Source organism: Parasteatoda tepidariorum, chromosome 4 (assembly GCF_982258835.1).
Source record: "Parasteatoda tepidariorum strain Cologne lab strain chromosome 4, Ptep-v5.0, whole genome shotgun sequence".
In the NCBI taxonomy this organism is placed as follows: domain Eukaryota; kingdom Metazoa; phylum Arthropoda; class Arachnida; order Araneae; family Theridiidae; genus Parasteatoda; species Parasteatoda tepidariorum.
Window position 1 is genome coordinate 9061443 of NC_141758.1, and position 17729 is coordinate 9079171.

The window sequence follows — 17729 nt, forward strand, 5'->3', positions numbered from 1 at the left end:
TTTATCATTTGAACGATATTTTTGTTTTTATTGTTTTAATTAAGAATCAGAAATTCTAACCTACAGTTCGAATTGAATGGGTTTCAATACTAATTCATTTGAATATCACAAATAAAGAGGGTCCAAACTGATTGACACGGTCCCAAAAGTTAGAGTTGAAGCAAGAAAAAAAAAGATGCCAAAGCCTAAACTTACCGAGGCTGAATAAGCCAAAGCCAAAGAGCGTAGACGGGAATTCCTTAAGCGTTACACACAAACGGAAAAACGAAAGCATGAAACCCGCCCCAGAGAAAAAGTACCAATGTGGTTGTGATAATTTAACCCTATCGAAGAGCGAATGGTGATCTCCTTTCATGCAAATACAAGAACTGGGTGTTGATCACCAGTTAGGGATAAAAGGATCCATTGTCAACGTTCCCAATAACACGATAATATGAATAGCGATAAAGAACACCATAATGTGAATGGCGATATTTTTAAATTGAGTACATGCGAAAATCAATGTTTGTTATCACAAACGCGACAATATGAATAGCGACTTCCGATTCTAAATTCGCGTGAATACGAAATGCGATATTGGGTTTTAAAAACGCATAAACTAGAATCGAGGCATTGATTTGAAAAACGCGTGAATACAAATTGCGTTAATAGATTTTTAAATCACGTGAATACGAATTGCGATGTACGATTTTTTAATCTCTGGAAAACAATTCCTAATGTGTAGTTGTTGTAGTTCATTTATGTCGTACTAGAGCTGCACAATGGGGTAATGGCGACGGTCAGGGAAGCATCCCTGAGGATGATCCGAAGACATGCCATCACAATTTTGATCCTCTGCAGAGAGGATGGCACCCCCGCTTCGGCTGCCTGATCGCACGCGAAGTCAAGCACTATACGGTAAAACAGTTTAACGAGGACCAATACCGCACAACCTAGGTCCCTACGCAGACTGATCCAAGTGGTAACCCACCCATACACTGACCGCAGTCAGTGATGCTTGACTTCAGTGATCTGCTGGGAACCGTGTCTTAACGATGAGTCCACTGTGGGACCACAATGTGTAAATTTTAAATCAGTTAAATACGAAAATCGATGTTTGCTATTTAAATTACGTAAATAATAAATTACGATATTAGCGGATTCTAGCGTAGTTACAAGTATTAAAAACAGCAAAAATTCGACAAACCAAAAAAAAAATTAAAAAAAATCAAATTGGGGGAAAAATTATAACTAAGAAAACGTTTCATTAACGTGATATAGAGAAAGTTTCAAAATTTAAATTTTCTATTCGGGAATTCTTAATTCTTACCTTTAGTCTTAAATCTTATTTTAAATTTAAGATTGCAATGGAAATTGAGTCGGATTATATGTTTTGATTCGCGGTGGTCCGCAAATCAGTCTTGGAAAACGCGGAATTCTGTAAAAAATTCTCTGCTCTCGGTTTTTAAACCTAGAAGGAGGATACGAAAAATCCGGAATTTAGGGGTTCACCCGGAACATTTGATAACATTGAAACATAAGCGCAGCTGCAACTGGAGCAAATTTCCTCCAAAAGCGGAGAAAGTTGGCAGCACTGTGTACAGTCCGCAAAAAAAAAACGAATCACCCTGAATAACTTTCGTTCTAATGATCGGATTTTCACGAACTAAGTGTCAATCTTAATGGTTCCTGGGGGTGACCTCAAATATGCTAATTAATTAGTGCTAACTATTAATTAAGTTACGAAATCAGACACAAAAACGTACTTTCTCTGAATAAACATGCATTTTTTTTTACATATTTGGATTTCTTATCTTCAAAATATATGGGGTAGCCGCAATCTGGGAAATGTGGTCCCCATAGTTTGGTCAGGAGAGCGATTCAAAGTTCGTACCCCTTAATGTTAATTTCGCTTTTTGCGTTTTCAGTCATATTTTCAAAACTAATGAAGCAATTAAAAAAAAATTGCACCCACTCATAAAACTCATTTACCCAAAGATAATTTCATGCAAAAAATAATTTTTAATAATTATTTATTATTTTTTATTATTTAATTAAAGTGAGGATGAAAAAAAGTTGAATTATAAGGAATGAATTTTTTTATACCATTTTAATCAACATATTTTTCAATTGGAAAATCTGAAGTTTCAACTGTTTTTATTTATTAGAAGCTGAGAAAAATTAAAATTAATTATTTTTAAAAAAATAATTTGGCGACAATAAAGAAATAACTAATTGGGGCGATTAATATTAAAATGTGATAAACTTGGGAGGAACTTGACTTCGCGCGCGTAGCGTAAAATTTCATTCATATTTTTTTCGCTAATAATCGTTTGCTAATCTTTTTATTTTTATTTCTTTCACACTATGAAATACGATGTTTCTTTTTTAGTCATTTAATAATTTATTTGCAATTTAGTAAAGAATTTTGTATAAAAAGCACTTTATTCAACAAATGTCTAGTTTTAAAAAAGCGTGCTTCTGATAGAATACACCAGATTGTGCTTATTTAATGTGATTATTTTTTATTTTTTTTATTTTGTTTTTCAATAACTGATACAATTTCAATAATATACATACGTATGCATAGATTTGGAATAATAGATTTATCAATTTCTTGAATATATATTTTATAAATATTATTAAAAATACGTAGTCAAACATCTCTCACAACATCGCAAATTTCTCAACATCTTATAGGGTAAACTAAACAATGAAGGAACACTTAAGCTTAGCTTGCCTTTAAAAAAAATTCATAAAAATTTTAAAATTTATAATTTTAGTTAAATGATGGTTTCGACATGTTTGTTATTAAATGCAAATTATGTAAAAAAAGTTAGATAACTTACATAATATTGTTTTAAGCTTTTGGTGGTTTAAATAATAAGTAGTAAGATGACCAAGTGAAGGAACAGTTCTTACCCGTGAATAAACACTAAATTTTCCAGAGAATGAACACTTAATTTTGATAATGTTTGATGCTCGTTAGGAATCCATAGGCCACACAAATGTCTAAAAACAAGATTTTTCTTGGAATTACGACATATAACCATGGTTAATGTGGAAAATTTTACTTTTTTTTCAGTCATGGAATGGAAAGTAAAATATGCTTGAATACATAATTTTAAAAAAATGTCTTTCATTTTTTTCTCACAGTTTAATAGTCCGTTCTAAATTATGAATGTTTATCATTGTGTAATCTGATGATGTTTTTATTATTATTATAATTCGATCATTTTTTTGTTTAATCTTTTCCTCATATTTTTTAAGCTTTTTTTTAAATCTTTTTAAGTATTTTTTTTCTCTTCGTCATGAGTAATTTATTTCTTTTTCTTTTGATTTAACCTTCCTCTTTTTTCCAAATTTTTGGCCAATGTAAATGTATCTTCGAAATTTCTTTTGATTTTCCAGTTCCATTTCCAGAATTCCTCACTGGATAATAAATGAGAAAAAGGAGTTTCGAAGTTTGAGTAAAACCCATCTCTCATTGACTTATATCTAGTAGTTACTTATGAAACCAATCGTTTTTGCAACTAACAATGCCTCAAGAGGACTTATCTCAAAATCGGTTTTCAAGATACTTTCATTATTAATGTTAGTTGTCTCAGCTTCAGAGCCAACATTTGATTATACAATTGTTCTTTTTGAAATAAATTCTTCAATATTGAGAAAAGCGCAGGCTATTGGATATTTGGGAGATTAAACTTTTCTGTCAATGTTCCTTTAAAAATTTGCAACATAACTTGTGAGATTTCCTTCTCAAGCTTCTGAAGAAATAGCGCATCGTTACTCTCGAAGCATGTGTTTTGTTGATAAGTTGTCTTGCTCATTAACTCTTGGTGTCTGTTTTGCATGCATTTGTTACAGTCAACGTTTTCTACATCGAATGAAAAAATATCGCATTTCATAAAAGCATTTTAACTTCATCAGTTGATGCCTCAAATCTTATTTAAAAATGGATGTAAAATTTTCTTGACATATTGTTTTACAATTCTTTTGTTTTCAAGATCTAACGAGATTTCCAAGAATTACGTAGAAAACTAAACCAGAAAATTTGTTTTGAGGAACAAAACTTGCTCCGTTTCAAATTGATATGAGATTTATACCTATCCAGAAGAAGCAAAATTAGGAATTTGATTGCATTTTTAATTAGCCATGGGTAGAAACATTTGCAATATATTTGTAAAATGTTGCTGCTGTCATCGTTTCATTTCATGAATAGCTTTTTCCAATGAAATATGTAGCAGGGACTGATTCTGTAATATCTCTACGAATTCTTCTGTAAGGAAAAACTACCAATGGAGGTACTTTTTCTTTCCTAGGTACTTTAGAATATAAATCCTTATAATTTTTAAGGCCGCAGATTTTTCCCGTTTAAGGGCAGTATTCAACTCTTGTTTCATTCGCATTGTAAATGCAATCACTTTATAAAAGGATGCCAGGGCTACTTCCCTCCTAAAGAAGTTCTTAAAACCAGTATTTCGAATATTATTCTCTAAGGGAAGATTTGCCTTTTGAAATTATCTTCGCATTGCACTGAGTTATCGGTGGATGTCACCTTAAAAAAACTTCACCCATTTTTCACCTAGATAATTGTCTTTAAATGGATTTTTCCTACCAGTTCCCGTTAGGACATTAAAGACGGCAATAGGATAATAATTTAGCTAATTATTGGCACAAAATCTTGCAAAGATTCTATTCAAGCTTTTATTATTATATTTAGTTGTTATATTTAGTTAATAAACATAGTTTATTAAGGAGTCTAAGGTATGATGTAATAACTAATCACTACATTTATAAAGATAAATAATAAATTAATTATTATTATAATTCTTTAAATAAATTTAGCAATTAAATTTGCATATTTAAATGAAATAGTCATAGGAACTATTCATACAACATTTAACTGAATTTTAGGAGTCCTCTATGTCGCTGAACTACTAATTATCCAAGTAAAATCATATTTCACACATACTATTCATTCACTGGGAAATCTATTCTCAGTAAAGGAGCATGCCTGTTCCTTCACCGGTTAGAAGTTGTTTTTTTTATTTTTAACATAATTTTGATTTATAATATGACAAAAGGTACAGGAAAATTAAAATTGTTCTTTTATTTTCATTAACTTGAAAAAATCCCAGTAAAGGAACACTTGTTTATACATTGGTTTTTCATCGTTCTGTAATCCAGTTAATAAACACCCCCTAATCTCAGTACTTGCTTATGTTATGATGCTTAAAATAAATAAAACGTAACTTCAATGACCATATTTTGAATTCTTTTTTTCACAATGAAAAGAAAAAGCATTATTATATGCAATTAATTGTAGTTTAAACGGATAACAACAAACACTGACCTTATAATTTTGTCAAAGAAACAAGGCGTTGAACAGATACTAACAAATTCAAAACTTTTTCCAGAGAAGACTCAAAGACCAGATAACTAAATACATTGTTAAAGGACTTCCTATTGTTAGGTAGTAAGCTACTCTTACCAATCAATCTAAATTAAAACGTTTAAAATCTTATTTCTAAGAAATATCTATGAAATGCTCCTTCATTTGTTGGTTTACCCTATATCATCCTAATCTTAAAAGAAATTTCCGGAAGTGTATCGCAGAACTATTTGACCAACTATTTAATAAAATTTTAACATTTTAAAATTCTTACTCTTTTCCATTTTACGTTTATTATTTCTGCATTAATATACTAATAATTTTTTTAGAACTTTAATTTAGATTTTCTTTAATTTAGGTTTCCTTTTCAAATTATAGTCAAGTTTTTTTTAAAGAATTATTGTCTGCTAGCTAAGAATAAAACCTTGTTAAGAAATTAAAAACATTCAGCTGTTTAAAATTATTTAATGCAAAACAGCTGATTATTTACTTAGCATACTATTTTTTTGAAAAAAGAATATAAATTATTGATTGTCTTTTTTGTTTTGTTTCTTGTGACTTCAATTTAGATTATCTAAGTCACTACAAAGAGGATAAAGATACCGAACATAAAAAGCTGTGGAATACGTAGCCAATTTTTTTAGTGTCTTAAAATATCTCAGTATCTTAAATGTCGTCCTACTATCTTAGTTGTGAAATTAAATTTTTAATTATCCGACCACGTGTGACTCACTAATTATTTCATTATATCTTTTACTCTTTATGATACCAAGTAGATTTTTTTTTCTGATAATATACTAAACTATTTAGTTTAATTTTTTACTTTAGCATGATTTCCAAGATATAATTGTAATATAATTTGTTATCAGGAAAATGCCTTATTTTGTTAATCAGGAAATACTAAAAATTGAAATTTGTAAGGATTCCGAAGCTGTGCACACACTACACAATTTCCGACCTTATTTTAATAAAAAAAATTTAAAAAAAAACGTGGAAAGTTGGCTAACATACTTTTTACAGAAACTGTGAAAACTAATTTTTCCTATATTTCGTCAAAAGAGGATAAGAATGATATTGCTCCAAGGGACCTACTCAATAATTTCGCTATTTCCAGAATGAAATCTGTTTGATCGAAACATATTATTCCTTGAAAATTACACGAGGGAAAAATTAACTTTTATCATTTATCTAAGCTTATTCCATTTATTTAATGATAGCGGTATTAAGGTTAAGGATATGCGTCGGAAGCTCCGTTTATTATTATACTATAAATGCATTAAATCATGTAGCTTGAATAATTTATTTTAAGTAAATTATTTAATAATTTTAAGCAAATAAGGGTGTAAAAATAAACTCGATCGAAATACTCCGAAAGTTTACCCTGAAATATATGTAGAATAAACTTTGGAATCGATATATAAAAAATACCTTTTCAAACAACTTCGAGTAGGACGGAAACGCTAACTTGTTTAAAAAAGTTGTCCTTGTTACTATTTAATTTCGATTCCTGGTACTAGGGGACATTCCATTTTCACATTCGACTTTTGAAATTTCAATTGTAAACGGAATTTTTTTATGACCCTAAACTAAAATGTTAAGGCTTGCAGCAAAAAAAAAAAAAAAATTTTTTTTTACTGCATTAATTTTTTTACAAAGTAGTGAATTATTATTTTTTCAATCTAAGAGCCTGTGCCTATAACATATGTAAAACTTATTTTAATATCGAGTGAAATAATTTAATATGTTGTGTAACTAAATGGATAATCCCAAGAAACTGAATCGAAAATATAAAAACTTCATTGATTTAAAAAAATAATAGATGATAATAAAAATAGACATGTTTTGAGCGTCCAATAATAAAAGTCACAAGTTATCCAAGCCTGACAAGTCTTGAGAATGGGCGATTATATTTGAAAACTCGAAACATGTCGACTTTTACTTCCCTCTTCATATGTTTTGAAGCCAGTTGAGTTTTTATCGTCAATTATACTATTTTACATTTGGGTCTTGATCATTATTTTGATAAGGATTTTACACTAGTTAAAGTAAACATATGCATTTTAATATTTTATCAGGATTCATATGGTCTTTAAAAATGTAAGAACATCAATATTGTAAAAGTTATATTTAACTTAAAAATTAACATTTTGACACCAGATATTTTGAGTTAATGAAATTAAATATTTTATCTCTTAAGTTTTTGTGCCCCCATTTCAGTATCTTAAGGATCTTACGAGCTCTGTTTAAAAAGAGATCATCAGATATATATAAGAAAGTAAAAATAACCATAGTAGCAGTATTTGTTGGTAAATGTAGCTTATCGTAATTGAAGAATATGCTGTGCGACATTTTATGGTGAATTTGCGAACGTATAAGTTTCAGAATGTATCGAAACATGAGGATGCTATTTGCTAATCATCTTTATCCAAAGGAAACGATGTAACCTAAATATCTAGTAGAATGAAGCGATTTTTTAAGCAATGAATCCTACAATTTGCTACATATTATTTCAATATCTTATTCTTAAACATAACATATTTCAATCTTTTTAAAATGCCACTAAACATTCAGCAATTCCTTGAGTTATAGAAAAAAGAAATATCGTAAATTATAGAAAGCCTTGTGAATGTGCATTAGAATTATTATACAATCTACATTTTATTTTTCAAGCACTTTTTTTTCCTTCAAATTTTCTTGCCTAGAACGACTCGATTAAAACTGTAAAAATGATTATCCCTAAAATTTTGTATATAGCTATAATAAGTTATGCTCATTTTATTTTAGTATAAAATCCTCGAATAAATATAGTAAAAACAGTGTAATCTAAACAATATCAGATAAAAAGTTCATGTATTTAAATTCTAAAAACTATCATAAATAATTTATAAATCGATTCAAATTTACTTTTCAAAGGAGATTAAAATAATATTTTTTTTGCTTTTTGGACAGAAATCCCCTAAAAAAATTGTTTATGCCCTGGAAACTTCGAGATATTTTCTATTAACAATAAATTAAGCCCCTCCGAGCAATCACTGAACATAATTTCAATTTTTTTACTATCAGAGTTTGGTTGCGTAGCAACCTAGTAAAATTAAGCACTCCTCTTTTGAATTAGTCAATGGGTTATCTTAAAATATTTATTTGAGCAGGCGACTATTTTTGGCGGTTTTCTGGACTATCGCCAAATATATAAACATTTATTGCGGCCCAATTTACCACCCAATTTTTTAAAAATTTTGTCTACCCCCACTAATTTAAGGGTCTAGATTCCAAATATGTAAAAAAAATTATATGTTTATTCAGAGAAAGTACGTTTTTGTGTCTGATTTCGTAACTTAATTAATAGTTAGCACTAATTAATTAACATATTTGAGGTCACCCCCAGGAACCATTAAGATTGACACTTAGTTCGTGAAAATCCGATCATTAGAACGAAAGTTATTCAGGGTGATTCGTTTTTTTTTTGCGGACTGTACACACAATAATTAATGGATTACCAAATATATAGAAGACTGATGGCCATCCTCCTAAGGCATCTGTAGTGCAGAGCAGTCCAGCAATGGGCATTCCAATGACAGTGCCTATTTGCATTCCAGAAAATATAACAGCTGAAGACCTGCTTCTCTCGCTCTCTGGTGACCATTTGCTGATCGCGAAATTAATTGCCGGAAACGTCATCCCCTTGAAATACACATACACATCAACATGAAAAAACAAATTGAAGTATAGAGTCGAAGAGGGTTTTATGTGACATTTTTCAAACATTTTAAATTTCTGGGGGGGAAAAGTTATCGCTATATTTAAAGCCCTGGAGTGCCTTATTGGCTCTTGGAATTTCCGGAAAAATTAAATTCCTTGTGCACTTCAGCGTCCAAATAGAGTCTCGGTGCTGCCATCTAGTGTGGCAGAAACTAGACGTCCAAATTAACATGACCAACGGTATCTCCCCCATTGTGGTGGTCCTGAAAGAATGGATACCACTTCTAGAGATGGCACTAGATCTGCTCATCGGGAAGACTGATTGTGCAGCTCATTGGAAATAAAAAAAAAATGTTTATTAATTTTGGTAAGTCATTAAATTTTGCTATTCTTATTGGATGAAAGGTTCTAGTTAAAAATTTATGAAAATCTCTTTGCAATATTATTATATTCAACAAAAATATAGAGTATATTCTTAAATGTACCCTTAAGCTGCTGACTTAAAGAACGTCCAAAATCAGGACATTAACTGGTCTTCTAACTCTCTACACAAATGGAATTTGAATCATAGATTTCTTTTATTAAAATCATTCAACACTGCTCTTCATCTACCGATTTTATTTTTGGGAGTCATTTTATATCTTGGAAAATCCTAATAATTTAGTTAATTATCTTTCAAGTATTTCTCCTCTTTCCAGTATTTGGGAGTCTATTTTAATTTAATCTGTTGTAATTCATGATTCTCAGTAAATCCTCTCCCAGCTATTTCGCATCTGCCCAATGTCAGTCCCTCGTTCTAACTTGTTCTTCTGTTCCTATTGGTGCTAGTCCCTTTACTTTTACACCTTCATTTGACATTTAAACACTGTGGTAGGATCCTGTTAATAGAACTGAAACTATAGTGTGTCAAATTATGTACTTTCATTTGCGCTTAATTCACATTATTATCTTGTTTTTAACATTTAGTAGTTTTTAGATTTGTTATGAACAGATCTTACGATTTCCCATGATATCTAATGTTTTAGTTCCATTTCCTTAAGTTACTATTACGAATTTTTGAATAAATCAGCGCAAAAAAATTCAAATGTTTACAAATATTTAATTTTTTTTGAAAATAATTTTAACCTTTGCCTACTCTTATAAAAGCCTATTTAATGTCTATAATTTAATGGAAAATAATTAATTTTCGATGTTTACGATTACCCTTAAATTTTAACTCATTTATATGGATTTTTTTATGCTTGAGAGGTGAAACTTTTGGTTTATACTCTTCGTACGCATAAAACCTGTAAATTATTCTATAACTTTTGGTTGAGTTTGAATCGATTTAACGTGAAAATGCTTAGTAAAGATAACTCACTTGTCTAGATAGCATCCTTCCTCACTGTAAATTCTATTTGCTAAGGCTTACCTTGGGGAAATAGGTAAACTTCAGATAATCACATTTAAACTAACTTAAAACTCGAAAAAAGAATCGGTAGCTTTCCCAGTATTATTTCAGTATTAATTTTTCTTCTTAACATCGGGACTGGACAAATAATGCAAACAAGTTTAAGGCAGAACGAAAATCAAGCGACCAGTTAATTAGTTATTTCTTACGTCGCCAAGACCTTGTATGACTCGATTAACAATGACGCCAACATAACTCCAACTGGCAACTAGAGGAAAAAGCAGTGATACGGTTGCTGTCAGAAGTATTCCAATACCATATACATGCTTGGCACCGAATTTCTCCGCCAGAACACCGCCGAGCAACTGTGTAGCAATGTTACCGTAGAAATAAGAACCAAGAATAACTGCTTGCTTCTGAATGTTCCAATCATACTGCTCGCCCTAAAAAGACAGAGGAATAATTTTGTTTCATTATTAAATTAGACATTAAAAGCTGTGATGTGATTATTATGCAAAATACATACAATTGTAAAATATGAACGCAAATGATGAATTAAAAGTCGCCAGTGAACTCAAAATGCGCGTTTTGGGAAAAGGATAATTCTTGAAATGTATGTTTCGAATAGATGATGTTGCTCATAACGCGTGTTCAAATAAATGAACAAAAATGAAAATACGTTCTTGCGAGAAAATTTCTCTGAATAATTGTGGAAAACTCTCCAAAAAGCACAAAACGTCGTTTTTTTATAGTCAATTTATATTTATTAATTTAAATTAGGAATATATATTGCGTAGAATATAATTGTTTCAAATTTTTTAGTTAATAGGATGGCAACAGTCAGGAAAATTCTAAATTGAAGACAACTATGTAATGGGATTATCGTAAATACCCGTTAACGTATAAATATTAATATATATCTATATTATATAAAACGCTAATACGTACGTATGTATGTATGTATATATCAATAAAACCGATGATATTTCTTTTCTCGCTCTGGCAACAGTTTTCATTTTTAATTGATTGGATTTGGCGCGCAAGAGCACGTAGTGAGCAACCAGATAGAGTGAGCATTATCAGGTTGTTCAATTCAGATTCATGCACTAAAAACATGACAATATTTAATTTAAACTCAATTAGGAATTAATTAATTAATTGAAGTGAGAATGCTTTAAAAGGCCACTGTTGAATTTATATTTTTCTACTGGGAGCAACCTAAACGTCTAAAAAACGTTTAAGTGTTTGTATTGAATGCATTGAATTTTTTTTATATTTCGCGTTTATTTACGCATTGAATTTTCACGCTTTAAAATGCAGAATATTAGTGAAGCAATATTTGATAATTTATTTCGCTAATATGTTTCTTATTTAGCTAATGTTTTGATTTTTTCACCATGTACAATCTAAATAGCTAATATACTTTTTTTAAAAGCCAATAAGAACAGTGATAGAATTCTTCTGCATAAGTACAATACTATGTCTTTGATGATAAAATACTATGTCTTTGATAATAATATATTATGTCTTTGTGCTAGAACATTGTGTTCATTGGCGAGCGAGCGCAGCGAGCCATGGTTCACGGCGTGAACCACATAGGATTGCGTAGCAATTCTCGGGGGTTGGCGAGCGTTAGCGAGCAGGGGGTGGAGCCTCCTAGTGTATATATATTACAATTATTTTATACGATTTAAACTATGAGCACAGTTTTATTGTTTTTTCTTCTCAGTAAATTTTTGTTAAATGCTAAATTAATATATCTATGTTTAACTTTTCCTCTAAGCCAGTAAATTTGTTTTCTGCATTCTTTCTTTTATCTCAACTCATTTTCAATTGCATTTTCATTTTTTCGCGATATCGACGCATTATAAAGAGTTACTTTTATCTTAGGATAATTATTCTTTATTTTGAAATATCGCAATTACCATCGTAAAGAAATGCGTCCTAAAGAGAAATTTACGTTTTCCCATTAAAAAATTTCTACTTTATTTTATTTTATAATTTTTACCTTTGTGTTTATATATACATAATGTTCAACTCCGTAGCCTTGTAATTTTGAACAAATCCAGGAGACAAGGAAACTCCTGAATCAGTACCCCCTGTGGTATTGATTTGTTATGGGAACATGGAGGACTTCGCGATTCGACAGATTTAACGTGCATCAGTCACCATTTACTACACGCGGAGTCTTCGGCCGGCGGGGACCAAGCCCACGAACTCTTGGACACGGGTCCAGTACCCTTCCAACCAGGTTATCCCGGCCTAATCAGTTGTATTTTTATTTTATTCTATGGCCATCGTTGAACAGCCGACCCAATTTTTGGGTTTACTACTACTAATGTTCAACTCCGTAGCCTAGTAATTTTGAACACAATTCAAACACAAGGAAACTCCTGGATCAAGAATTGGGAGAAATTTGCCTTCGTGGAGGACCTTTTGATGGCACTAACCCGCATTTGCGTTACATGGAGAGGAAGACCACGAGAACTTTCCACGATCCGTCTACCACTGAGGATATTTCACGTCATCACTGTGGTCGGTGCAAGCCGGGTGCGGAATTCATATCGACTGGGATTCGAACCCCGTTCGCCTTATTAGAAGGCGAACGCTCTATATCTGAGCCATCACGGCTCCAATCAGTTGTACTCTTCTGATCTGTTAAATGATTTAGAGCTTAACGATCAGCTTCATGCACAATGAGATGCAAGCAAAAGTAGTATGTAATACTAGGACGCTCTGCCCCCTGCTCGCTAACGCTCGCCAACCCCCCAGAAATGCTACGCAATCCTATGTGGTTCACGCCGTGAACCATGGCTCGCTGCGCTCGCTCGCCATTGAACACAATGTTCTAGCACAAAGACATAGTATATTATCATCAAAGACATAGTATTTTATCATCAAAGACATACTATTGTATTTATGTAGAAGAATTTTATCAATGTTCTTATTGGCTCTTAAAAAAGTATATTAGCTATTTAAATTGTACATGGTGAAAAAATCAAAACATTAGCTAAATAATAAACATATTAGCGAAATAAATTATCAAATATTGCAGTTACTCACCAAAATTCAACTAAATTAGTTAATGCTAGAAATTCTGAAAGTTTAAGAAAAAAATTTTTATTATTTAAAAATATAAACTTTAAACCCTAACTTTTCCTGGTGAGATAATAACCCTCAAAAAGTTTTTCATTTTCAAGAACACAGAAATTTGTTTTATCGCCAAATGAAATATTTTTTGGTGATCAGCATTATTGAAATCAATTTCTATATTAATTAACATTTGTGATAAAGTACATAGCATTTTAGAACAAAATAAGGATGTTTTACATACAATAAATTAAAATGCATGGCTGTTAGCATTACCCGAGAAATACTAAACTGATTTTCTCAAAAGTCCGACCTTGTTATTGACCTTGTTATATTGTTGTCTGAACTTATTTATAGTCATGGAGAAGGCCAGCCTAATTAATTCCTAATTGAGTTTAAATTAAATATTATCATGTTTTCAGGGCATGAATCTGATTTGAACAACCTGATAATGCTCACTCTGGTTATTGTTTCCTTTTTTAAAAGCGCTATATGTTAAGCCACCTCATGTGACATTTGTCATGTGACATTTTTAGCAGCAATCATTAGTCGATTTTCTAACGTTGCCATTCGGGGAGTTGTAATGAGGCTTTTTTTTGGTGCCGTGTAAGAGAAATATATATATAGATATCCACCCGTTTGGTAAGCGAAATTATTAAATTACGGTTGTGATTTCACTAAATTTGTTTGAATAATATAATGTTATAACAATATAAATGTTATTTTAAAAAGATGATGACTTAGAAAAGCTCACCAATAAATCTGAATATTTATAATATTTAGACATGGAGGTAGAGGCACAAGTTTAAATAAACATAATTCCTTATAGAACATCTATGTAAAGTAAATAATTTTAGAAAAACTGTTGTAGAAATACTGTTTATTGCCATGAAACAGCAAATATTGCAAGGCAATCATCAGGGTTGGTGAACGGCAGTGAACAGAGGGTTTAGCCAACACCTCCTAGAAAAGAGAAAGCCTCAGCACGAGTTACCATAAGTAAGAAATTTAATCCATTAGTAGTCCAAACGTAATGATTCACTACCACTGTATGATTTACTTCCACTGTACTGCTTAGTATCTCGAACTTAGTTACACCTTTCTTATTTTTCATCCACTGTGCAGTTCATGCTCGTTACGTCGAACTACAAAATTGATCCGTGATGAGGCCTTCTTTCTTCTTGGGGAAGTTGGCTTAACTCCTAGCGCAATGTCTTAAAATTAAATAAGAATGTATTTAAATTCTTACTTTATATTCTTCATTGTCAGTCTTTGATTGATTATAATCAAAGTTTGGACACTCAGCTATGCTATCCAAAGATCTGTTTTCGGGTAATACCACTGTCTGCTTGACCATCGCGACAATGGTCACGCTGATACTGGCTCTAATAGCGTACATACAAATAGTACCCACAAGTGCGAGAAAAACAAAAATATATCTCTTTGGAAGATAATAATCCAACCATCCTGAAAATAAAAAGAATATTAATGTTTTGATATTGATCGCTGTTTAAACTAATACTATAAGCCTTTAAAAAAGTCTTAAATAATTTTAAAAAATTGACGTACTATTTTTTTATTTTTACTGTGTTTGTGTTATTTCGTTTGTTTATGTGAGGATGGATTCTTTACTATCAAATGTTTAATCATTTTTCCACCAGTAAGCAGTACTCAAAATCTCCAATAGCGAGCAATTAAACTTCAATCGTTTAATTGTAATTTGTATTCAAAAAGAATATAAGTTTGATCAAAGTTCGAACGCTTTCTGACTAATGTTGGGCAAATTTCCATTGGAATTTAGTGGCTGATGATAATAAAAGGTCAATTGGTTTCCTAACCCACGATGAATTGAATTTGTAGCCAAATAAATTATGGGAATCAATCGTCCGATAAAATCTTGTCCACTTTCCAGCTACCTAGAATGCTCATTATTTAGCTGGCGATCTGTACTGAATGACAAAACACGGGTCAATTGTTTTCAGACTGCAGATAACACATACTATCGCTAACTAAAATTTCGAAACCGTCATAAGCGACCTAACACAAAATAGAAACTTATAGGAACTGAACCATTCGTTTTTCTTTCAGCCAAACACAAAACTGAAACTTTTAGTGTTGCACTATTTATTGTTTTTAATCCCATTACGGCCGACTCTGCACAGTTGGACGGAATAGTTATTAACTCAATGAATAAAAAGTGGCATTATATGAATGTTTTAAACTATGTTTCAACTGTAAAAAATTTTCTTCTTTTAGCTACCATTTTAATTTTATTAATACTCATTAAATGTATAAACAACAATATAGTTAGTTATCTGGTTTAGCAAAAGAAAAAGAAAAAATCAATAGTATTTGCCGTCACCACAGGAAATTGCAAATTTTTTTTTTATATTCATATTTTAGTCGTCGATATACTAAACTATATGACAAACGATGGCATTATCTTATCTCTTTGAGTCACGTCAGATCCGATGAATCAGTGAGAGCCGATTAGGGCTGCTACTGAGTAATCAATTTTACTCAGTAGCAATTTTAATTATTAATATATTCTAGTAGTCATGAGATACCTCTTATTTATAAGTCTTCAGAACAAAATAACATCCATTTTTTACGTTTTGAGCATTTTTGCATCTCGAGAAAAATAAGTACTTTCATATCACATTCGGTCGTAAAGGGCTAAAATTGGCAAGAGGCTTAGTCGTAACTAATGAAATGATTTAATTCTGTCCTAGTTATAGAAAATGGTAAATTTTAAAACACATAATTCATTTTAATACTAAATAAGACGGGACAATTATGTTTAAAATATAACTACCACGTTTGAATTGGAGAATGATTGAAAGAGCTAAAATTTTAAGCATATAATTGATTATAAGAGAATTTTATTTTTGTACTAATGAGGACGTGACAATCATGCTGGAAATAGGAGAATTGCCATGTTTGAATAGGAGAATGATTAAAGGATGGAAATTTTAAACTCATAATTCATTATAAAAGAATTTTATTTTTGTACTAAAGAAGAAGTAACAATCATGTTTGAAATAGGTGAATATTATAAATTTCAAAAAAAAAATACCCTATACATTTATATTTAATTAAAATAACTGCGAACTTCGACTATTTAAAGAAAAAAATAATCCCCTTAAATCATTTATTCAAATCGCCTTAGTGTTTTGACTCCTAGAAGCTAGTCCAAAATTAAATAAATATACTTGAAGCAAAACTATTTTTGCTCACAAATATTATTTTTGAAATCAATAATTTTTATGTCTTACTTTGGGTCTTGATTTTCTCTGAAAAATCTACAATTGGATCTACCATTCTGTCTACTTTTGGTGTTCAAAATTTTAACGAAATAAAAGAAATAAGTGTTCTCAAATAAATGTTACAAATTAACGGTCCTTTCTGTCGTGCACGAAGGAAGTTTTTAAAAATACTTATCTGAGAGAAAATGGCGAAATAACTGCTTTTAAACACGCATTTCACAATTCGTGATTTTCTTCAAACAATCACAATGATTATATTGTTTAGCAAATAAATATTTTATGTTTGAAATAGCACAGAAAAGAATGAATGAAATAGCGCTTATTTTTCAATCGATCGTAAAGTGATTCTATGAAATTAAAAATAAACACACCTTGAACGTAAAATAATAGAAAAATAATTATTAAAATAAATAAGGATGAAAATGTGTTACTTAAACTTATATTCTAGATTAATAGTTAGTCATTGAATAATTATAGTGATTAATTTTTGTTAGTTATATAACTACAATTCATTTTTAAATTTAATTTACATAATGTCTCACTAACCGTATAAATTTCTTATAAACGTGTTTTTTTTAAAGTTCCTCTTAGTGATTAAAATTATTAAATTTAGTTGGTAGTACAACTATATTTTCCTTTTAAATTTAATTTATTTAATATTCTGATAAGCATGTACAATGCACCTGTGTGTATTAAGGGGAAAAACGCTTCAAACTCAATTCCACCAAATGCTCTGTATCTTCTTAAAAGAAGCAGACTCGAATTCCACCATCAGAATAGATATAAGTTAAAGCTGTGCTTACCTTATTTGGGATATTTGTTTTTATATAAGAGCTTATAAGCCGTATTATTTTTATTGTCTTCAGCATACAAGCCTACTTATGTATGTGCAATAAATAAATAAATGCAG

General features: G+C 30.6%; 1 protein-coding gene across 2 annotated transcripts in view; it reads right to left on the reverse strand.

Annotated features, from left to right (window-relative positions):
- The window catches only part of LOC107446148 (putative inorganic phosphate cotransporter), a 52393-nt gene extending 35349 nt beyond the window's left edge, over nt 1-17044 (reverse strand). Inside the window, exons 1-4 of one of the 2 annotated variants that reach the window (XM_071186154.2) lie at nt 16829-17044; nt 14803-15020; nt 10673-10906; nt 8872-9055 (exon numbers count right to left, since the gene is read on the reverse strand). In XM_071186154.2, the coding sequence (XP_071042255.2) occupies nt 8872-9055; nt 10673-10906; nt 14803-15020; nt 16829-16874 (682 nt within the window). In that variant the 5' untranslated portion in view covers nt 16875-17044. The remainder of the gene's footprint in view (nt 1-8871; nt 9056-10672; nt 10907-14802; nt 15021-16828) is intronic. The other variant, XM_071186155.2, reaches the window with a different exon arrangement.
- Between the last annotated feature and the right edge of the window lie 685 nt (nt 17045-17729).